The sequence below is a fragment of the Rissa tridactyla genome, chromosome 6, assembly GCF_028500815.1.
Source record: "Rissa tridactyla isolate bRisTri1 chromosome 6, bRisTri1.patW.cur.20221130, whole genome shotgun sequence".
NCBI lineage: Eukaryota > Metazoa > Chordata > Aves > Charadriiformes > Laridae > Rissa > Rissa tridactyla.
The window spans coordinates 29,863,867-29,886,611 of NC_071471.1; the positions used below are offsets into that span (position 1 = coordinate 29,863,867).

Here is a 22,745-nt window from a genome sequence, read left to right on the forward strand (position 1 = left end):
CCGCCACTGCCGGGGCCTGGCGCTTCCCCGCGGTGAGTCTGTCGGTTTGTCCACCCACCCCCCCCGGCTCGGTTCGTCCCTCCGTCCGTCCCGTCCCCCCCGCCGTTACGTAAAGCGACGCCGCGGCGCCTTTAAGAGCGGGGCCGGGCGGGCGCGCGCCGCCCCGGGAGCTCGCGCCGGCGGCGGGGCGGGGGGGGCGGCGGCGGAGCCGCGGCTCCAGCGGCGCGGCTCGGGGGGGGGCGGCCCCGCGGGGGGTGCTCCCCCAGCGACCGGGACCGGGACCGGGACCAGGACCAGGACCGGTGCGGAGGCCGGGACCGCCTGCACCATCCAGGGGCAGGGGGCGAGCGGGGCCCCGGGGGTGCCGGAGGGCGGGGGGCTGAGCCCGGGGGTGCCGGAGGGCGGCGGGGTGGCCCCGGGGGTGCAGGAAGAGGGAGGGTTCTCCCGGGGGGTGCAGGAGGCCGGGCTGGGGGCGCTGCCCCGCGGACAGGAGCTGGTAACCGGAGGCGGCGGGGAACCGGGGGGCGGCGGCAGGGGGCCGGGCCGGTGGCACTGGGTGCCGTTGGGGGAGCGGACGGGCCTGCAGGAGTGGGGCGAGCGGCCCGGGCCGGTCACCGCCTTCGATAGCCCTAAGCCGGCAGCAGAACCGCGGCGGCGGCCCCGGGAACGGGGGTCGGCCCGGGCGCGGCGGCGGGCGCGGAGCGCGGAGGAAGCGGCGGCGGGAGAAGCGGGGGGCAGCCCCGGGGCCCAGCCGCCGAGGCGGGCGCGGGGAGCGGTGCGGGGTGTGCAGGAGCACGGCTCCAAAGTCGGGCAGGAGCAGGGCCTGAGCCGGCGGGCGCAGCAGGAGCGGGGCGGGGGGCGGCGGGAGGTGACCCCCCCGGCCCGAGCCCGCTGGTGGGTGCGGCGGGGCCGGCAGGAGGAGGGGGAGGCCCAGAGAGGGGTGCAGGAGGAGGGCGAGCTCTACCCGGGGGAGCAGGAGCATCTCGCCGGCACCCCCGGCACCCGCACCCCGGCCCACCGGCAGAGCCGCAGGAGGGCTGCCCGGGTGTGAGGAGCCGGTGCCCCCCGCCGCCACCCCGCGGGGGATCCCACCCCGTCGGCGTCGACCAGCGCACCCCGCCCCGGCAGGTGGGCGAGCGCATCCCGCCTGGCATGACATCTGTCCGGAGCACCGCCGTGCCCATCCTCTCCCATCGGTGACGCTGCGGAAGCGGTGCGAGGATGCGGTGGCAGCGGCGGTGAGCACAGAGGTGAGGAGCGAGGCGTGATCCCTTGTTTTGGGGGGCAAAGGGGTGGGTGGGTGCGTGTGTTTTCAGGATTTTGGCACTGCGGCACTGCCTGGGTCGGTGTGTGCCCGCTGCGCCTCACCGGGCGCTGCTGGCACCATGCCCTGCAGCACTGCGGGCTGCCGGGACTGCCGTCGTGCCCGGGCGCTGCGGGGCTGCTGAGCCCCTGCCGGCAGCATGCCCGACCCCCCCACACCCTGCTCCTGCCTGCCCAGGGCACAGCAGGCAGCCGGGCCTGGTGCGAGTGGGTGCCCGGTGCTATTGAACCGCCTCAAACCGTAGCGGAAGCCGGGGGAAGGTTGTTTTTTTCCTGGAGAAAAGGCGGCTTTGCTCTGCTCTTCCTCTTCCCCGGGCTCGTGGGAGCTCTGGCGTTGAACAGAAGATCCTTGTCCTCCGGGGCCGGCCCTGCGCCTCGGGGTGTCCTGCTGCTGCCCAAACCCGGAGCAGCGGTGAGGCATGGGGAGCCTCTGGCTTTGTCGTTTTGGGGTTGTTTGTTTTGGGGTTTTTTTTTTTAATAAAACCTTAAAGTTAAACTTGGTAAGGTGGCACCGACAGCCTAGGTGAGGATCCCACCACACCGGGAGGACTCTGCTCAGCTTCTCCTGGCGTGGTCGCACCCCTCAACTGCTCTGCAAGCTGGGGAGGGGGTTTGGAGGCGGCCGGAGGAGCCTGGGCAGGGGCAGCGTCTCTGCCCATGGAGCTGCCGCCAGCCGTGGGCTGGAGGCCGTGCTGGGGCTGGGCCGTCTGGGCAGGACAGGCCGGGGCAGAGCCCGGCACTGCCGCTTCCCCACGCACTCGCCTCCCTGGCGCAGGGTGCCCTGGTGCTGTGGGGCTCCGGCGTCAGCTCGCCGCCCCACAAGGTGGGTCCCCCTTCATCAGGTGCCGCGCGATCTGGGGGTTGTGCATCCTCCCGTTTCTCAGCTGGCTCAGGGCAAAGCCCTTGAACAAAGGTTTTCAGCACCAGAGTTTGCAAAACTCTCTTTAGAACATGACCTGCCTGGAGGGGTGTCTCTGAGCAGGTCTGATCTCCCCTCTTTAGGGAGACGGTCCTGGATGGGTCCCCGGTGCTACAGGCCCACCCTGGGCTGCAGCCCTGGTCCTGCTGCTGGCCCTGAGCCCACTTCTCCCTGCAGGGAGAGGGGCCGAAGCAGCCTCTGCACCCCCCAGCCCTGGGGGTGTGGGGTGGGGGCTGTTCGGGCTGTGCAACCTGTTACCAACTCCTGGAGCTACTCAGGCCTCGTTAGCCCGGTATTCGTTAGCGCAGGGCGTGGGCCAGCCCTGCCGGCGGGGTATTGTGGGTATGGCTGGGGGGTGCTGGCGATGCCTCCCTCTTCCTCCTCAGGCAGCTGCCAAGCTGCTGTCCCACCGTGACTCAGCCTGCCCTGGGGCACGGAGGGCCTCTGTGGGCAGAAGAGCATCCCCCACAGGACCAGGAACCACTGGGGGCTTGTAGCCGAGCACTGTCACAGCCACCCTGCAGACCAGACATCACTCTGTGCCTCAGTTTCCCCCTGAGAGGCTCCATCCTGCCCCTGGAGCACAGGGGTTTTCACTCTGGTCGTGCCCACAAGGGATAGTAGCTGGCTGGGGCACGGCATCCCGGGGGGCATTACCCGCTCGTGTGGGTTTTGGGGGGCAGGAGGAGACTCTGCCCCACACGCAGCCCCTGCTGGGACAGGAAGGCTTTAAGGAGAAAGTCCTCTGCTGAGCAGCCCCAGGGGGACACTGCCCGCTTGATGCAGCCTGGCTAATTAGGCTGCTGTCAATTAGTGCTAATGACCAGCAGATGCTGGATGGTCTGGCTAGGGTGCTGCTCCATGCTGGTGCTGGGGGAGTGGCGGTGGGGGGGGGAGGTGAGTCTTCACCTCCACCAGCTCCGGGGGTCCCACCTCCCCTGCTCCCAGCACAGAGGGGAGATGCTGCGGCAGGGACGTGGCTTTGTGCCCATTTGGCCTGAGACCTGGCAAACTTGTTTCATGCCAGCTGCCACCCGCACCGAGGGCATGTTTTGCAGCGGTGTGAGGTTGGGGGTATCGCTGCCGTCACCCCTAGGGCAGAGGGGATGGTTGGACCCAGAGCTTAGGGTGTTTTTTGGTCCCCCCCCCCTTCCCTGGCAGGACCCCACAAAGGCTCTTTCAGCCACCTGGGCAGGGCAGGGGGTGGCTGTGGGTGCAGGGAGACGTTCCCACCCCTTGGTCCCCAGGGAGTCTGGAGGGTCTGGGGTGGGCAGAGGGGGGGATGCCAAGCTGAGGGGCCCATCCTGACCTCTCCCTCCCGCTTCGCCCCAGGGGGACCCCGCGGCTGGTGTCACCGCAGCCCTGCCAGCCCCATGGCTGAGCCCTGACGCCGTGTCCCCTCACACATCGCGGTGACACCGGGGCTGGCACTGCCGAGGGACCCCTGCAGCGCCACCACCGCGGCCCAGGTGAGAGGAGCGCGGGGCCCAGGGCGTGCGAACTGGCCTTGCGCGGGGGCAGGGTGGCAGCATCCCCACAGTGGCGTTGTCCTTGGGGGCGGTGATGCCAAGGCTCGGTGACACCAAGCCTGCTGCCCTCTCCCCTTTGCGGGCACGGAGCTGAGGGTTGGCAGGGTGCTGTGGGTGCCAGGGGGTGTTGCTTTGCCTGCTTGTCCCCCAAAACACCACACTGGGTCCCTTGCCTTGGTGACAGAACTTGGGGCTGAGGTGGGGGTCAGAAATTCCTGCCTGTCCCCAGCCTGCGCCGGGGAGGCACAGGGTAGGCTCAGCTCACCCCGGCTCGACCTGCGGAGGGGATTTAGTGGAGGAAAGAGGCTTAGGGAGGGGATTGGGGTTGCACCGGGCTCTGTCAGGGTGGGGGGGCCTCCCCCCGCCTGGCTGCGTCTCTCCTTCCCGAACAGCCGCTGCTGCGGGCAGGGGCTCAGAGTGGGGGACACTCTGTGCTGACCATCGGGATTTGGCTATGGGGCCAGGCTCTGGGACCACGGAGGCAGCAGCAGGGGGGAAGCTGGCACTCCGGCCTCCTCGGCCACCCCCACCACGGGGGTCACCAGCCCTCCGTGCCGGCCCCCCGCGACCTCCTGCTTGCCCGAGCTGGCCGAGAGAGCAGCATCATGTGCCAGCGCCGAGGGAGGCGAAACACCCAGCGGTACGGGGTCCCATGGGGGGGATGTGGGGTGGTGCTATCCAGCAAGGGGCTGGGGACAGTCCCCGGGTGGGTGGGTGGCAGTAGCGTGGCGGAAGCAGGCATGCTGCAGCCGGCAGCCCTGTCTCCGGTGGGAGCGGGGTGCGTTTGTACGCCTGGGTATGTGCGTGCCCGCACGCCTGCGCCACGGCCGCCGGGACCGGGAGTGTGTCACCGCAATTTGGGGCCGCCCCCGGGGCCCCGCCAGGGCTGAGCGAGCCAGCCTGGGGTGCCGCGCAGCTGGCCCTGCTGCCGCCACAGCCGGTGAGATCACTTCCAGGTGACACGGCCACCAGGAAGGTGGCAGGCGGGCCGTGACAGCGAGCGGGGTGATGTGCCGGAGGTGAGTGGGGGACCTCATCCTCCGCTGGGAGATGGTTTTGGGGACCCGCCGCTTCCCAGGGTCCTCTGTGCGGGGTGGTGGCCGCAGGACATGGGGGATGCTGTGTCCCCGGTCCCCAGGGATTCTGGAAGGGATGCAGGACCAAGTGTGGTGTCCCACAGGTCTGGTGGCCCCACGGAGGGGAGGCACACCCTATGGTCGGTGTGACTGTCACCACCTGGGCAGCCAGGGGACAGTGTGCCCTGTCCAGCAGCTGTCATTGTGGTGGGAGACCTCTGGGGAGGGAAGCGCAGGCAGGTGGGTCAGGGGTGGCATACTGCGATGCCATCTGTCCCCTCGCAGGGGACCTCATCGTTTGGGTTTCAGCTGAGCCTGGGCATGCCAGGAGGACCCGACACATGGTGGGGGTCACACAAATCCGTGCCCGGGGCTGTGGGGGCAGGGTTTGTCCCCTCTCGGCTTGGGGACCCCGCAGCATCGCTCTGGTGGGGTAGGCTGGCGAGGGTTTTGGGGCAGCGCGGGGCAGCTGGGGCCGGAGGGAAGGTGGCATAGCATGTGCATCAGTCACCGGCCCGTGGCGTGCCAGCGCGGTGACGCCGGCGGGCCGCACGCGGGGGCGGCTCACTGCTCCCACGCCGCGGGCTCGGCCTGCCCCGGCTGCGCGGCTGAGCTCACCTCCGTGGTATGGCAGGAGGAGCCGCCGAGGGGCTGCCCCCGCCCGGCCCCCCTGAGCCCCCCGAGCCAGGGCGGGTGCCCCCCGGGATTGGGGGTGTTTCTCCGGGGGGGCGGGGGGCCAGGATGGGATCGTGCCCCCTGCCCTGGCACGGTGACAGACTGGTGTCACTCCTCCGGCTGCACCAGGGTCTTGGGCAGGATGGCGGGGGAGGCAGGTGTGGGGGTGCAGCGGAGGTGGGGGGGGGTCCTGGGGGCACTTCCGGGGGTCGGGATGGGGCACTGTGCCCCATGGCATTTTCATGAAGAGCAAATTGGTCCCTGGGGCTGTGCCATGCCCCAAAGGACAGACAGCTCCTGAGGGGCTGCAGGCTCCCCCCCCGGTTTCAGCCCCCTTGCAGCTCTGGCGTGGGGGGCTCAGAGAGGGGCTGCGGCCAGGCAGTGTTGGGGTGCGGGGCAGTCCCGATGTGCAGGTGAGGGGTTCCCCATCCAGGGGGGTGACTTCCCTGTGCCACCTGCCCCTGCTGGGGGCTGTGCTTGGTGCAGCGCCTGGCAGAGGTCTAGGAGACCCGCAGCTCCCTCCGAGGGGGTTGGGGGGGAGGATTGATCCCAGGAGGAGTCCTCCTGGCGTGCCCCCACCCGGGCTGCCATCCCGGCAGCACCCTCCAGGGCCTGGCTGCTCTCTAGGCCCTGCTGTGCTTGCGCCAACGCTGCCGGGTTGCTGCAGAGCAGCCATCTTCCCAGTGCATCCCATCCCCCTCCACCAGCGCAGGGAAGCAGGAGGGATGCTGGGGATGCTGCCAGCCCCAGAGCTCCCCCACCCCTCTGCAGGTGCTCAGGAGGGGGTTATGGTGCTTCCTCACCCACCCCGCTTGCCACAGAGCCCCGGCTGCTGGACGATGCTCCCCCCTCATCCTCCTCCTCCGCCTGGCTGCCTGTGCCGCATCCCCGCTGGTGGGCTGCACCGTGCCGGGGTGGGGGAAGAAGGGGGCTGCGAGCACGGCGCTGGGGCTGGCAGTGGTGCCACCGCCTCTCTGCTCGGGTGCCGGAGTGGGGACAGCAGGCAGCCAGTTGGGCTGCTGAGCCGGGAGGAAGACAGCGGTGCCAGGCTGGGATTGGGGTGAGGATGGACGCTCGAGGGGCTGCCTCCCCCTTCTCTTTTCCCCATCTCCTCTGCATCCCTCCATCCCCCCCTCCCCTCCATCACGGTTGCGGTCACCTTCACCCTCTTGCTGTTTTCCGGAACTGCAGCAACTTTCTGCCATGTGATCCCGAGCCTGGCTCCAGCCCTCACCACCCCCAGGCAGGCACGGGCGTCTCCGCAGAGCCCCCCGCTCGCCACCGCGCCGCAGCTGCCGCTGCCACCCCGGCCATGGGCGAGAGATGCGACTACCAGCGCCTGAGCAGCACCGAGGAGGAGGAGGAGATGCTCGGCCCCCTGCCCCACAGCTTCTCGGACAGCACCGGGCAGCGGGTCCTGCGGCCAGGCAGCGGGCACCCCATGCCATCCCCCCGGCAGGACATCGTCCCGGGCATGCCATGCCGGCGGGTCAGTGCGGGGGGACGTGACAAGGGGGAGCAGCAGGGGGCACCCGGATGGACTGGGTGTCCCCAGGGGGGGCAGGCTCCCGCTGTGGGGCGCGGGTCGGCAGCTGGCATGGGGCTGGGGGGGGGGGTCCCTGCATGTCACCTCCCCTCTCTGGCACTCGTGGTACCCTGTGGCATGGGGACAGCATCGCCCTGCATGGCTGCACTCCTGTCCTGACCCACGGCAGTGGGGCTGCCTGTTCCTTCTTGCTGGGGAAACTGAGGTACGGTGGAACGATGTGCGGCAACGCAGCTCGGCCAGGCCTGGCACAGCTCGGAGGGGGGGACCACAGTGCCCAGCAAAGGATGGTGGCCCTGCAGGCTGCCATCTGCATGTCGGGGTGTCAGTGGGGGGGGAGGTTGGTCAGGCTGTGCGTGGGGGTGTTGGGAGAGGGGGTAGGGAACATGTAGGTACATGTGGAGGGTGCAGCTGCCTCGGGGTGTAGGGCAGGTGTTGGGGTGTTGTTGTGGGTAGGAGTGATTTCGGGGGGGCTTGGCCACCCGTGTGCCAGCTCAGGCAGGGGGCATGGCCGTGCGTGATGCTGGGCAAGCATGGAGACCAGGAGCATGCCATGCCGGGGGCAGGCACCCGTGGGCACGCAGGGGTGCAGGCGGCTCCAAGTGTGTGTCAGGCGGAGGCGGGGGAGCGGGACGATGGGGTGCCGGCGGCTGTGCGGCACCGGTGTGTTTGCGCACGTGCGGCCTGAGGAGGGGGGGGGTGCGCGGAGGTGACGCGTGCATGGGGGGGCGGCTGCGGTTGTGCAGGTGGCGGGAGGCGCACGGGGTGTGCAGGGGGATGCGCCTGTGTGGTCCCAGGGTGCACGTGAGAGTCGTCACCACCCGTGCATGAGCCTGGGTGCACGTAGGGTGCATCCCTGGGGATGCAGGGGTGGGTGTACATGGCATGGCGTGTGTGCAGGGCACGGGGGGCTGAGTGGCACCTGCGCCGGGAGTCTTTGCCGCCTGCTGGCTCGTGGGGCCTGGACGGGCATCTGTGACTCTCCCCAGGATGGGGGTTTGCTGGCAGGACGTTTCGGTGTTAATCCCTGCACCCGTGGGTCTGTCACAGAGAGGGAAACTGAGGTACGGAGCCTCCCCTAGCATAGCTGGAGAGCCTGAGTCTCCCCGCTCCCTTTTGAAGACCAGTATTCCCAGTGCAGGGGCTGAACTGAGCAGTCGTACCCAGGGTTTGGGGGCGCAGGAGGTGGGCTGGGGTGCAGGAGGCACGGCGCCAGCCCCCGTGGGTGCCAGTACCGGCTGATGAGGGTGATGCACCGTTTCAGGGCAGGGAACCCCCCGCATCCCCGGTGTCCCCTGGGCCAGGGAGGGGGGAGCTGGCGCGTGGCAGAGGTTGGTGCCGAGGGCACCGTGCCCGGGTGTCCCCAGTCAATGGGCTTGTTGTGCCGGGTGCCTGTGCCGCCGGGTGCCAGCTGGGATCCCGGTGGGGTGGTGGGAGCCACAACGGAGGCTCCTTTGAGCCTGGGGATGCACTTAACCCCCTCCCAGCTGCCCCCCAGCACAGCGGTGCCACAGTTTGGGGGGGCCAGGCAGGCGGGGGATGCAGCAAGAGGTTGCCACAGGTCTTTCCTCTCTCACACCGCGGCTGCCGGCATGGCCAGCTGTTCCCCCCAGGGAGCCCATGGGTGGACAACAGCTCTAGGGAAGGGGAGCGAGCTCCAGGGTGCTGGTGGCACCCCACGGCAGAGCCCTGCGGGGGCTGGCAGCTGGGCAGCGGGTTCGTTTCCCAAGCCAGAAGCTCCCCCCCCTCCGCGGTGCCCATCGCCCTGGCATCGTGCCTGTGGCCTCGGTTGGGGAGCGGAGAGCCGGATGTCTCCTCTCCCTCCCTCCCCGCTTCCTGGGGGGGAAACTGAGGCCCGGGAGCATTTCCCAAGGCCGGGGCGAGTTTCCATGGAAATGGGAGCGGGGGTCCAGGCTCCCAGCTGCCGGAGCCCGCCGAACAAGGGAGAAAGCGGCACATTGATGGGAGCCCGGCCCCCTGGGCGCGCGTCCCAGCCCCGGCCGAAAATAACCCCTCCCGGGGAGCGCTGGGCGAGCAGCCGGCTGGGACCGAACCCCGCTGCCGGCCGGGGTCCCCGGGAAGCGGCTCCAGCCACGGGGGTGACCCCCGGCCCTGCCTGCCGTCGCCCCCCGCGCCCCCCCACCCCCCCCGCCTCCCCGGCCCCGTTGCGTTGGGGAAGAGGAGGGACGGCCGGGAGGATCGAGAGCGGGACGGAAGGAGGGGGAGAGAGCCACAGCCTGCGTCCGGCCGGCGGACGCCCCGAGCCCCCCTGCCCGCTCCTGGGGGGGAATATATGGGGCGAGCAAGTCTGGGGGGCACCTCCGTAGCCCAGATGACGGGGCTGCGGCTGCCCCGGCGGCGCTGAGCGGGCTCTGCCGTGGGACGCCGGGGAAGGGACATCGACGGTGCCAGGGGCCGGCGGCGGGCAGCCAGGCAGGATGCGACGCTTCCAGGCTTTGCGCCGATCCTTCCCCTTCCTCACCCGCTTCCGCTTCTACCGAGTAAGTGCCGACCCCCGCCCCGGGCAGACCCTATGCTGGCCGTCACCCGGCCCTGTCCCCGTCGCCTGGTGGGCAGGGGACCGGCCATCGCCGTGCCGAAAGCTGGCGGCTGCTTTCGCCCCGCATGCCCCCGTGCGCCCCCGTGCCCAGCTGCTTGCCGCACCCGCCGTATTTTTAGCCCAGTGCCGAGGGTTGTAATTGCGGTGACACAGCCAAGGGACCCGAGCGCGGGGGGCGAAGACGCCGGGGGCCACGTTGTCTCCTGTGGAACGAGGAGAGGATGAAGGGGGCTGCCCTGCTGTGGGGCTGGGGGGTGCCAGCTCTCGGCAGTGGGAGGCAGAGCCGTGTCCCTTCCCAGAAAGGTGGCGATAAAAGCGGGGAGATCTGGGATGGGGGGCTGCAGCAGACATGTTTAGGGGGGGACATTGGGGAACTGTGGGTGAGACCTGGCCCCATTCCCTCCCTCCCTGTGCCCTGGCACAGCTCAGGGGGGTGATGCCGGCAGCACTGGGGTGCCTTATGCGTCAGTCCCGGGGACACCAGGATCCCCCAGAGGCTCTGATGACCCTGTCTGCCCCCTCCCTGTGACTGCCCGGTGAGGTGCCACCACCCGTGGCGGAGGAGGCCTGCCATGGTTCTGTGATGCAGCCTGGCCAGGTGTGTGGGGATGCCAGGTGGCCAAGTGGCAGTGACGAGGTGCCTGTCCCTGCTGGGGACAGCTGTCCCCTTCCCAGTCAGCCCCTCCAGCTGGGCAAAGGGAGCCTGGCAGGCACAGGGCCAGGCATGGGGTACCCTTTGGCTGGGGACCGCTGCTGGACACATCCATCCTGAGGCTCTGCCCCATCCTGTGTCCCTGGCACTGCTGCCTGGGGACAGGCACTGGAGCAGAGCACTGGTGTTTCTATGGGCACGACAAGGCAGAGCAGGGGTCCCTGCCTGTGCCCGGGTTCCTGTTGATGGGGAACCTCTCCTGGCCCCCCTGGGGAGCTGGGTACAGGCTCAGGAGATGAGTCCTGCTGGCATCCCTCACGCCCAACCCAGGCAGCACCCCAGCCTTGGCTCTCAGCCCCTCCAGGTGACTCCCCCAGGGGGGACTGGGCAGAGGGGAGTGGGGCAGAGTCCCCCCTAACCTGGCGTGGTGTCCCAGCAGAGGCTGAGCTGTAGCATGCAGGCGGAGGAGGGCACGGACTGGCTGCTGGAGCTGCTCACCGAGCTGCAGCTGCAGCAGTACTTTCTGCGCATCCGGGACGAGCTCAATGTCACCCGCCTCTCCCACTTCGAGTACGTCAAAAATGAGGATCTCGAGAAGATCGGCATGGGACGCCCCGGTGCGTACATCTCCCCCCCTAGACCTCCCCCCGTACTCCTGGCTGGCTGCACAGCATCTTTTGGGGAGCCCAGAGGATCATGTGGTCCATGGGGCTGGAGAGGAGCCCCTCTCCAAGCTGGGTCAGTGGTAGTCATCGTGTCCCTGTGTCCCGCAGGCCAGCGGCGGCTGTGGGAGGCGGTGAAGCGGAGGAAAGCCATGTGCAAGCGGAAATCCTGGATGAGCAAGGTAGAGGATGGGAGAGGGGCAGGTGTGACAGGGCAACTGAGGCAGGCAGGAGGAGCTGGACCTCTCCCCATGCTCTTCCCTGGTGCCTGGCTCACCCCATGCCACCAGTCCCTGGGGGCTGGTAGGGAGATGGGCATAAGCCCCTGCCATGCATGCCCTGCCTGCAGTGTGACCCTGACAGCGTGCGCCCTGGTCCCATGCAGGCTCCTGGGTCACTTCCCAGTGAAGGATGGCCCTGCCACTCCAGGAAATTAATTTCCCTCGTGTTATTTGCCTCTTTGCCATGAAACTCGTTTTCAGCTAATGAACGAGACACAGAGCCTGTGCTCAGCCCAGCCAGCTGTGTGGGCAGCATCACTGCCCGTCCCCCTGCCCACCCTTCTGCCTCGCAGTGAGGGGACACAGCCTTATGCCTGCAGGGTAGGGGACCTTGGGATGCTCATGTGTGCTCCTGATGCCATCCTGTCCAAAGCTAGTGCTGCTGCCACCCTGGCACCCCCTGGCACCTTGCACCCCCCAAAAAAGCAGGGTGCTTGCCAGCTGGGTGCTGGGTCGTGGCCTCTCCCCTGTGTGACTCATCTGGGCTGGGACGGGCTTTTAATAGAAGGCTACTCAGCCTCGCACCGGGCACAGAAATGCCACCTCCCACCCCGGCCACATGCCGGGCCCAGCCCCTGCGTACCCCACATGGGTCCTGGCTGCCGAGGCTGGGATGGACCCTATCTCCTGTGGGGCACATCATCCATCCTTACTGGGGGAGAGGGAGGGAGGGGGAGAGAGCCTGTCCTTGTCCCCTCTGAGCTGGCGGTGGCAGCAGCACATATTGCAAAGCCCACATCGCTGCAGGGATGTGTCACCGCACTCAGCCCAAGCTGGAGGTTTCTCTTGGCTTCGTGCCCAGGCACATTGTGTGGCTGCAGCCTGGCCAAGGAGAGCCCAGGGCCCTCCAGCTACCGGCCTGGTTTGCCGGGGCTGCTGTGAGAAACGCAACCCCTTCCCTCCACAGGAATGGCAGCTCAGCATGCAGGCAGCTGGAGGAGGAGGGCCTGCTCCCACAGCCAGCCTGCCCTGGGTAATCACCAGTTAGGAGTCATCATTAGGTTCCAGAGTGTACAGCCCTGGCAGGGGCTTGTCCCAGCACTGCTCACTCGCAGACCCAAGGGCTTGGGGCATCTCTGTGCCCACGTCTCACCTGCTTCCATGTCCCACAGGTGTTCAGTGGGAAGCGCCCTGAGTCGGAGCTGCCACCCCAGCCCCAGAGCACCTTCCGCAAGCCCCCCACGCCACCGCCCCCCGAAGCCGGGGGCCAGCACTCCCTCACCTGCCTTGTGCGGGAGCGGGACCTCTCGCTCTTTGAGAAGCTGGGCGACGGCTCCTTTGGCGTTGTGCGTCGCGGCGAGTGGTGCACACCTGCCGGCAAGACGGTGAGGGGCTGTTCATGGTGGGGGGAGCTGGGCAGTGGGGACCACCCGGGGAATAAGATGCTTCGGGGCTCATTCCTGCTTTAACTGTAGCTGAATGTGGCGGTGAAATGCCTCAAGACGGATGTGCTGAGCCAGCCAGAGGCACTGGACGACTTCATCCGGGAGGTGAACGCCATGCACTCCCTGGACCACAGGAACCTCATCCGCCTCTATGGCGTGGTGCTCTCCCACCCTATGAAGATGGTGAGTTTGGGGGGGATGGCCCCGATGCCACCTCGTGAGGGGGGTCCCATGTGATGAGGTGATCAAAGCCAGGCTGTTTCTGTACCCTGAGTCCTCTGCTGGCATCCTCAGTGGGACACAAGAAGGCTGGAAACCAGCCCAACCAGGCTGTCCCTGGCCTGACTGACCTGCTGTCCCCTCTCCATGCCCAGGTGACAGAGCTGGCCCCGCTGGGCTCCCTCCTGGACCGCCTGCGGAAGAACCAAGGCCATTTTCTCATCTCCACCCTCTGCCAGTATGCCATACAGGTGGCCAAGGGCATGGCCTACCTGGAGTCCAAGCGCTTCATCCACCGCGACCTGGCTGCCCGTAACATCCTGCTGGCCTCCAACGAGCTGGTCAAGATCGGGGACTTTGGGCTGATGCGGGCCCTACCCAAAAATGACGACCACTACGTAATGCAGGAGCATCGCAAGGTCCCCTTTGCCTGGTGAGCACTGGGAAGGGGGAATCCTGGGGGTGCAGCACCCATGGCCTCCTGATGCTGATGTCCTTCCCTGCACAGGTGTGCTCCTGAGAGCCTGAAGACGCGCACCTTCTCCCACGCCAGTGACACCTGGATGTTCGGGGTGACCCTCTGGGAGATGTTCACCTATGGGCAGGAACCTTGGATTGGCCTCAATGGCAGCCAGGTGGGTGCACAGCAGGGACTTGCTCCCCCTGCCTGTCCCCAGCAGTGCTGGGGGGGACCTGGGACCCCCTGACGGCACTCCCTGCCCCACAGATCCTGCACAAGATAGACAAGGAGGGTGAGCGGCTGCCGCGGCCTGAGGACTGTCCCCAGGACATCTACAATGTCATGCTGCAGTGCTGGGCGCACAAGCCTGAGGACCGACCCACCTTCGTGGCCTTGCGGGACTTCTTGGTGGAGGTGGGTGAGCAAGGAGGGGGACGGGGCCCCAGCACCCCCTCCCACTGTCTCTGCTCGAGCACTAAGAGTAGATGGGAGGTGATGTAGAGGGGCTCAGGCCAGGCAGCCGTGCAGGCTGGGAGGTGGCAAGTGGTGACATGGTCACAGCAGGACCCCAGATGCCACCTTGTCCTCACTCACCCCAGGGATGTCACAGCTGAGGAGGGGCTACGAGTGGTGATGCTGTCTCTTGCTCATTTTTGCAGCTCCACTGCGTGGGGCTGGGGCTGGCCTCAAGACGGGGCAGGGATGGACGTGGGTGGCTTTGTCCCCTGTCCTCACACCCCTCTCCCCCCAGGCGCAGCCCACCGACATGAGAGCACTGCAGGACTTCGAGGAGCCTGACAAGCTGCACATCCAGATGAACGACATCATCACTGTCATCGAGGGCAGGTATTGCACGGGAGGGGTGACAGGTGTTGCGGGGGGGGCGCGGACCAGCTGCCAGCTTCAGGGCTGCCAGCCTGCGTGGGGACAGGGGACCCCAGGAACAGGGAGACTGCAGGCACTGGCAGAGCCGTGGGGAACAGGGATGAGGAGAGGGGGCTCTGCCCCCCCAGCACCCTGGGCCATGTACCCCACAGGCAGGCACAGCTGCCCCGGCTCCCCTGGGAGGCGCATGATCCCCCAGGCAGCCCAGGGTTGTGGGGCCACCCTGGTGTGGGGGGGTCACAACCACAGCCCTGCCCGAATGGTCTGCCTCCGCTGACTCACCCCACGGTGACCGTGGGTTTGCCCCAGCCTTGCCCTGGGAAACCCCACGCCACAAGGCCTCTCCCTGCTGATAGCGGTGGGGACGTGCCACCAGCAGCACCCGGGGACGTGCTGTTGTCACTGGGCTGGGAGAGGCACTGGGGGAGATTCTTTACCACTGTGGTATGACCTGTCACCCCCTGCGCTGTGGGCTTCGATTCTCAGTCCCTGTCAGCCACCCTGGGGCACGGCGACCCCCTGCCGCCACCCTGGGGACCTGCGGACTGAGAGGACCTTTGGTCCCTGCATCCCCATCCCAGCATGTACCCGTCCTCCTCCAGCTCGGGGACGGCAGAGGCTCCCCAAAGGCGCTCAGTGTCCCTTTGCCCCGCTGGCACACGGGAGGCCGCTCCCCACCGCAGCCCCGTGGGGATGAGGAGAAAGGCTCCGTCCTTCCCCCCCTTCCCTCGGCCCCCTCCCGGGGCCGGCTCCCCGCCGTTAGTCACGGCCCGGAGGTGATTCAGGCCGGATTTGTGTGTCTGCAGGGACCGGCTTTCTCCCCGGCCGCCGCCGCCAGGGATGACTCTTGCCCAGGGTCTGGCGGTTTAATTGCAGGGAGGGGAGGGGAGGGGAAGGGAAGCGGCGTCGGCGGAGGGAGGGAAGGAGGGAGGGAGGGAAGGAGCGGCGGAGGGCGGCGCGGCCGCGCCAGTGCGCCTACATCGTCCCCGCTGCCGCATCACGGCCGGGCTGGACTGGGGGTCCCGCTGCCGCGCCCCCGACGGCCCCAGGTGAACCACGGGGCGGAGGGGGGGATGGAGTGGGAGGTTGGCGGGAGCGGGACGGGGGGGACGTGGCTGTGACGGGGGTTGCCGATGGGTCGGGGAGGGCCGGGAGCGCGGTGGAGCCGGGGCGCAGCCTCCCCTGCCTCAGTTTCCCCAGGGGACGCCGGTCCTCGGTGGTCCCTGGTGGGCACGTTTTGGGGGGGCGGGGTGGGCTCTGCAGCCGGGGGTGGGTGGCAGGAACCCCAGAGGCTGCCGGTGCTCTTGAAGGGCCCGGAGGGGAGCCCCTTCCCCCGTGCCTCAGTTTCCCCCCGGGCGGCTGCCCCCCACTGCGCTGCCGGCGGGGATGCCCGGGCAGGGAGGGGAGGGCTGGCGGGGAGGGGGGGGCTCCTCCGGGGGGGCCCTCATCCGGCCCCGCCGAGGCCGCCCGGGGCACCGTAAACACCCCCCACCCCTTTTCAAGCCCCTGCCTGTCGTTCGGCGGGCGCCGGGCGTGCGTACGTGTGTGTGGGCAGGGGCAGGGACCTACCTGAAAGTCCCCCCGGGGACCCAGCCGGCCGCGGGAGGGGGCTTTCGGGGGGAAGCGAGGGCAGAACCGGAGCGGGTTCTTGCTGGGGGTCCGAGCCTGGATCCGGTGGGACGAGGCTGGGAAGAAGGGGGGAAGCGGAGGGACCGGGCCGGCTGCAGCATCCCTCCGGCGGGATGCGGCGGTGTCGGGGCGCAGGGAAGGGCGAGCGGAGGGGACCTGTCGGGGAGGGGAGGAACCGGCTGCCCCCCTCCCGGCCCGCCGCGGGCGAGGGGAGGGCGCTCGGTACCGGCTGGACTCTGCCGCGGGCTCGCCTGGGGGTCCCGGGGCTGAGTAAGGCGACTGGTTGGCGGCGAGCGGGGAAGGTAAACAGGAAAAGGGCTGAGCTGGTGGCCGGGGGTGACTCACAGGTGACTCCAGGAAACCATGGGGCCCGTGCCAGCCTCGCCGGGCTGGCACCGCACGCCGCCCCCCGCCCGGTGCGTGCCCTGCCCGTGGGGAGCAGGGGGACCCCAGCGGGCAGGGATGAGGGGGGACCTGGTGGGAGCAGGAGGGCAGAGGATGTGTTTAGGATAGGACTCCCCCCGCCATTGATTTGTCATAGGCTGGGTGAGGGGCACCGCTAGGGGTGCCCTTTCCTGCATCCTACCTGTCCCCCCACCCTGGAGGTGGCAGCAGCTTGGGGCAGGCAGGCAGCTCCTGGCTGGCTCCTGGGGCACGCTGGGCTCTCTGGGGGACCGGCACCCTGCCCACCCTGCTCATGTGGCTACGAGAAGTTTTGCAGCTTGAGTCCCCCAGCCTGCCTGCCCATCTCCCCCTGCCCACGCCAGCCTTCACAGGGCTCACCAATAACACAGGAAGGGAGCGAGGGAGACCCCCCCAGTCCCCTGCCCTCCGTTGTGCCCCCCTCAGTTTCCCCTGAAAACTGGGATATCTCCCAGCAGACACCGTGGACGTCCTTTGTGCCATCCCCCACTGCGTGGGGTACAGGGGGACAAGCAGTGAGCAGCTCCATGCCGGCAGCACCCCAAGGCTTCTGCATAGTTTGAGGCAGCTGGGAGGAGGAGGAGGAGGAAGGGGCATATCTTTTTGGGTGCAAATAGGGAGCTTTGTTCCCTGCCGCCCACATCCCCGGCACCTCCCAGTGCAGGGGCCATGCAGGGTGGGAGGCAGAGCGCGCTGCCAGCGTAAGGTTGGGATCCTGGGCACCTGGGTTCCCCTCCCGCTTGTGCCACCGCCTGCCTGCATGGCCTTGGGCGAGTCACCTCGCCTCTTCCCCGTCACCGGGGCAGGCGCGTGTCCCCCTCCCATCCCCTGGTCGGTAACAAGGTCCTTTTTATTCCTTAGGGCCGAGAATTACTGGTGGCGGGGTCAGAATAAACGGACCCTAAAAGTGGGCCAGTTCCCCCGAAACACGGTGACCTCGGTGGCAGGGCTGTCGGCCCATGACATCAGCCAGCCGCTTAAAAACAGCTTCATCCACACAGGCCATGGAGACACCAACCCGCAGCACTGCTGGGGGTTTCCCGATAAAATTGATGAGTAAGAAACTTTTTGACTTCTCTGCATCCCCTGCCTGCTCCCTGCCTTCCCCGCTGCCTGCCGGGCACAGGAGCGAGCCGTGGCTTTGGCTGCCCCCTCCCTTGAAGCATCTCTTCCCCTCTGCCCCCTGCTGTACTGGGGATGGTGGCTCCGGGTAGGGTTCCCGTGGCTGGACTAACTCCCTTGCCTCTTCTTACTAATGGGGTCGGGGATGTGGGGGGCTGCTGTGCTTGTGGGGCGCTGTCTTGGGGGGGAGCACCTTCTCCCAGCCCAGCAGCCCCTCATGGCTGTTCCGGGATGGGAGGACATCAGTAAGCACCACCCCAAAGGTGGTCACATTAACCGAATGCTTTTAGGATGTCCCAGGGCTGCTAAACCCCCACCTTTCAGCATCTGCGTTGGAGGGGAACCATGATAGGGGTGTTCACACTTTTAACAGCATGAATCGTCTTTAAAAAATCCACCAAAATCCTCTTTTTTTCTTCCATGCTCCATCAAAAGAGACCCCAGTTGGTCTGTGATGGGGAGGGGGGGGGTCAGATACCTGCACCCCAGGGCGCCCCATGCCCCCCTGCCAGGTGGGACTGCCCACCGGGGGGCGGTGGGCAGGGGCGCCTTGGCTTGGGGCAGGGAGCATGGGCGGTCTCTGCCAGCGCTGGGCTGGGGGGACGTGGGAGGACTGTGTGTAGGGGGCAGGATAGGATTTCAAAGCCTGGAAAGCTCCCTCTGGGTAGAACCACCTCCTGCGCTGGGCTCCGTGCATCCTCTGGGATAGGGATCCCCACTGCCGTTGGGCATCCCAGCCCCAGGGAAGCTCTGCCGGTGCCCTGAGTCCCAGCCTGACCCCACCTCCACGGTGCCCTGTGCCGCAGGCTGTGCTGGTGGCCCTGGGAGGGCTGAACCGAGGCGCCACGCACGCGGACCTGGCTCGTGCCCCGGCAGGCCTCCCCGCGCCCCGCTGCGTGGGCACAGGCACTGGGTACGTGCTGCCCGGGCCGCTGAGAACGCACCGAGCTCGGCACACACCCAGGCCTTCGGGCTGCGCCGGCTCCTGCCGGCTCCCTGCCTTACCACGCCTGGCTTGCGACGGCTCGCCCAGGCCTCCCAGCACCACACTGGCGTGCCGTACCGGGCCGTGGCACCCTGGTGCTGGAAGAGTGTCCCGGGCACTGCACCCTGCAAAAGTACCCTGGGCATGGCGCCCTGTTTGCAGTCCCCTGGGTACGGCGCGTCATGTACATGGCGCTGCAGAGGCATGGGTGACACTGGGATGGCACCAGGCTCTGGGCTGTAGCACTGGCGTGTGGTGCCCCAACGCTTTCAGGGATGGTACTCGCCGGGGCATTGTGCGTGGTGGAGGGGCTGTGGGGTGTCTGTCCTGAGGGACGTGGTGTGGGAGCGAGGGGTCCCCCCGCAGCCCCCGCTGACCCCAGGGTGCTCTCCTCCTCTCTCCCCACAGGCTGTACCTGGGAAATCCCATGGACCCTCCTGACATTTTAGGTGTGGACCCGAGCACTGCCAGACCCACCCAGCTTCCAGGAAGGGTTAAAAGTGAGTGTTTTTTTCCCTTCCTCCTGCCTGTCGACTGCGCAAAGCTGTCGTCCTGGTGCCCTGCTGCCAGGGTGATGGGCTGGACCCTCTCCTTTCTGTCTCTTTGCTGCCACTTGCTTTTTGCAAATCTTGGGGGGGAGCTGGGGTGACAGGGTGCATTGTCACTTGGCCATGTGCCACTAGCAGCAGCGTGGGTGGCCGGTGGCTCTGCCTGGCTGGACTCTGCCCTGCTGCCCTTCGTCCGGGTCCCTTGTCCCGTTCCAGCCTCCCGTGGCTGGGCTCCCCGGTACAGGGGGATCTCGTTAGAGCTGCCACGGGGAGGGAGCTCAGATGCCACGCGTGTGCCACAACCCACCTAAACCTGCAATTTTCCCTTGGGGGGGCTTCCCGCTGGCATTCTCCCTGCACTCCACCGGTGACGGGAGACACAACAAAGCATGCACCCTGCTAACGAGCGCCCCGGCTGCTGCTTGCCCCACGCACTCACCCCGTGCCTCCCCTCCTCTCGGGCTCTCTCTTCTCCTGCAGGGCAGCCGCCTCCGCGCCCACCTCAGCCTACCGTCCTGCTCACCAGTAAGTTGGGCTTTTTCGGGTGCTGCTCTCTCTCCTTTGTGCCCCCCCTTCTTTGCTCTCTTAGCTCCTTTCACCCCCTCTACCCCTTGGGTACTGCTGTGCACCTATGCGTGATGACATCTGTGGTGGGGACACAGATGCAGAGCGGGGTGACTGGCAGGGGGAAGGGGATCGGGGGGCTGCAGGGTGGGGAGGGGCACCCCAGGGTCCTCACAATCCCTCTCTGTCACCTCCTAGAGCCCTGCTACGATCCAGTCAGTGAGGAGGAGGAAGGTCTGCCAGGGGGTCTCCGGAAGCTCTGCCTGAAGAAGCCAGGTGCAGGGAAGGGTCTGCGACCGGTGAAGCCGTCGGCACGGGTGCCGGGAACCAAGGTGGGCGAGCGGCAACCCGGCCGACTGGCAAGTGAGGGGCCAGCAGGTGGCGAAGTGACCCTCATCGATTTTGGGGAGGAGGTGCCCCAAGGTAGTCCCTCACCTGTGGGGGAGCTGACAGCCCCATCGTTGGTCAAGCTGGCTATGGAGGCCTTCTCCTTGCTGGACAAGACCCCACCACAGAGCCCCACACGGGCTCTACCCCGGCCCCTCCACCCCACACCAGTGGTGGACTGGGACGCCCGCCCCTTGCCCCCACCGCCTGCCTATGATGATGTGGCACAGGACGAGGATGACTTCGAGGTCTGCTCCATCACCAGCCCCCCGAGCCGGCGGGGCAAGACCAATTACGGCTTTGTGGATGAGGGTGAGCGGGGACCGGCACTGGAGGACAACCTCTTCCTGCCCCCCAAGGAGCCCAAGCAGCCCAGCCTGACACAGACCACCGAGCTCTTTGAGGAGCTGCAGCAGGAGTGCATGAAGAGGCTCAACGTTCCCCTGGGACCAGCTGCCCCCGCTGACGACAAACCCCAAATCCCGCCCCGTGTCCCCATCCCACCCCGGCCCTTACGCCGCAATGAGCCCGGGCGCTGGTCAGGGGAGCTTTCTCCAGCTTCGGGGGGCGAGGAAGACCGGCCGCCCCAGATTCCCCCCCGGGACCCGCTGTCGCAGCCCACCTCCCGGACACCCAGCCCCATGGCCCTGCAGGTGGGCTCCCCCCAGCAACGTGCAGCCCTCTGCTCCTGCCTCTCCACCTCGCCAGGGAAGCCCATGCCCACCACGCAGAGCTTCGCCCTTGACCCCAAGTACGCCACCCCCAAGGTCATCCAGGCACAGGGCAAGGACTGCTCCAAGGGACCCTGCATCCTGCCCATCGTGAAGGATGGGCAGAAGGTCAGCAGCACCCACTACTACCTGCTGCCCGAGCGCCCTGCTTACCTGGACAAATATGAGAAGTTTTTCAAGGAGGCCAAAAGCCCTGAGGAGGTGTCGGCATCCCGCCTGGTCACCACAGCCACCGTCCGTCCCATGGTGCAGCAGCCACTGCCAGACTGCAAGGCCAACTTTTCCTCCAACAACAGCAACCCGGGGCCCAAGTGCCTGGTAAAAGCCTCCTGCAGCCTCCAGAAGATCGTCTATGATGGGCCGGACGGCTGCCGCCCCGCCGACAAGATCCGGCTGGTAAGTGGCATCCTTGGTGTCCACAAGCAAGAAGGGGACATGGTGGCCATGGGCTCGCTTGGGCAAGATCCCCACCCTGTGCCTCAGTTTCCCCAAGTTCAGCCTCAGGAGGTTGGCTACAAGAGGTCCCCAGACGTGCAGTGGGAAAAAAGTGTCACTGCAACTCCAAAATGGGGATCGCAGGCCCTTTTAACCCAAATTAGCCCTACCCACGACCCGAGGGAGGGGGGAGGAAGGTGGCTGTCACTGCAGTCCCCTTAGGCTCTCTGAGCTGAGCCCGTGGTGGCTGGGAGTCTGCACCCGAGCCCAGGAGAGGCTGAAGATCCCAGGGATGAGGATGGTCCCAGCTCTGGGCTGACAGTGCTCCCCAGGGATGGAGCCGAGGTGGGGGGCAGCCCCGGTGACCCCCTGCTCCAGCCACCGGTTCCTTGCCCGTGGGTGGTGGCGGGCACTGACCAGAAGCTCCCCCCAGGTGCAGGACACAGTGCACGGTGTGACCACCGAGGAGTGCCAGGCAGCCCTGCAGAACCACGGCTGGAACATCCAACGGGCTATCCAGTACCTGAAGGTACCGCACACCCCCATCCCCCAGCCCCAACTCCCACGAGAGTGGTGGCACCCCTGTCACCCCCCTGACTGTGCCCTGTCCCCTTGCAGGTGGAGCAGCTCTTCTGCCTGGGGCTGAAGTCCCGTGGCGAGTGCCATCGGGTGCTGGAGATGTTCGACTGGAACCTGGCCCAGGCCAGCTCCCACCTCCTCGATCCCTACAGCACCACCCGCCAGAAGTAGGGGCACAGACAATTTTTTGAGGGGGGGTTCTCCATGCCACGCTGCTCTTGGCCAGCTGGCACCATCACCCCTCCTGAGCTCATGTCCTCTCCTCTCCTTACAGGCGGTGACAGCGGGGACGGGGCGAGCTGCGTCGGATCCAGAGCAGGCATCTCGCCACGGGGCCTCACCACCGCGTCTCACCCTGGCCCACGCAACCTGCTGCTGGACTCTGGCCTGAGCCCCCGCGTGGGGGGAAGGGGACACCCCGAAAGGGAGCCTGCCCAGTGCCCCAGACCTGCCAGGGTGCCTGTGCCCTGGCTTCGGCGATGGGCTCCGTCCCCTGGCCCCTTGTTGAATTGTTTTTGTAAAGAGAAATGTAATTTTAATATATATATTATATATATATATATATAAAAAATATTCTATGGAGTGGAGGAGGGTGCCTGTGGCCATCTCACAGGTTCAGCCCTGCCAACGCACAGGGACAGGCCATGTCTCTCTTGCCATGGGTGCTGGCTCCTCCCTGCAGGCAGCCGGGACTGTTGACCCGTGGGACGTGTCGCAGGGATAGAGCTTGGGTGGGAATGCACGCGTGCTGTGGATCCCTGGGGAGCTGTATGCCATGGGCACCCATAAAACCCCCCCGGTGATGGCTCCCAGGCTGTTTTGGGGTGCAAAGGTCTCCCCATCTGGGGCTGCTGCAGTTAGTTATATGCTGTCCCACCCCCAAGGCTTGAAGGCTGGCCGTGGATTTGACCCCTCTGAGCAGGCAGAGCTTGCCCACAGCGATGCCCCCGTGCAGAGGAGCCCCACTCGGCTCCCGGCCGCCGACTGACTCATGCCCGGGCAGGGAGTGGCGGGACCTGCGTCGCACCCCCACCCACGCGAGGGGCGTTGTGCAACCGGCTGCACTGCACAGACGGAGCCAGGTGCTGGTGGGGGGGGTAAGGGGACTGGGGGCAGGGGGGACAGCACTGGTAGGGGGTCCCGGGCCAGGTATTGGTGCTAACTGCCCCC

General features: G+C 67.4%; 1 protein-coding gene across 7 annotated transcripts; it reads left to right on the forward strand.

The window, feature by feature from the left end:
* The first annotated feature begins 462 nt into the window (after positions 1-462).
* TNK2 (tyrosine kinase non receptor 2) lies at positions 463-22,124 on the forward strand. Of its 7 annotated transcripts, none has more exons than XM_054205164.1 (18): positions 463-1,250; positions 3,575-3,711; positions 6,714-7,011; positions 10,720-10,897; positions 11,054-11,124; positions 12,336-12,548; positions 12,639-12,791; positions 12,983-13,260; positions 13,336-13,462; positions 13,555-13,701; positions 14,039-14,133; positions 17,086-17,280; positions 18,740-18,831; positions 19,360-19,404; positions 19,642-20,957; positions 21,430-21,525; positions 21,615-21,742; positions 21,850-22,124. In XM_054205164.1, exons 3-18 carry the CDS (start codon positions 6,835-6,837, stop codon positions 21,854-21,856), a joined length of 3,318 nt encoding a protein of 1,105 aa, XP_054061139.1. In that variant the 5' UTR covers positions 463-1,250; positions 3,575-3,711; positions 6,714-6,834; the 3' UTR covers positions 21,857-22,124. The 7 variants fall into 7 exon arrangements, with proteins under 7 accessions (XP_054061139.1, XP_054061142.1, XP_054061146.1 ...); XM_054205166.1 differs by lacking the exon at positions 463-1,250 and adding an exon at positions 1,307-1,735; XM_054205167.1 differs by lacking the exon at positions 19,360-19,404.
* Positions 22,125-22,745: the final 621 nt, after the last annotated feature.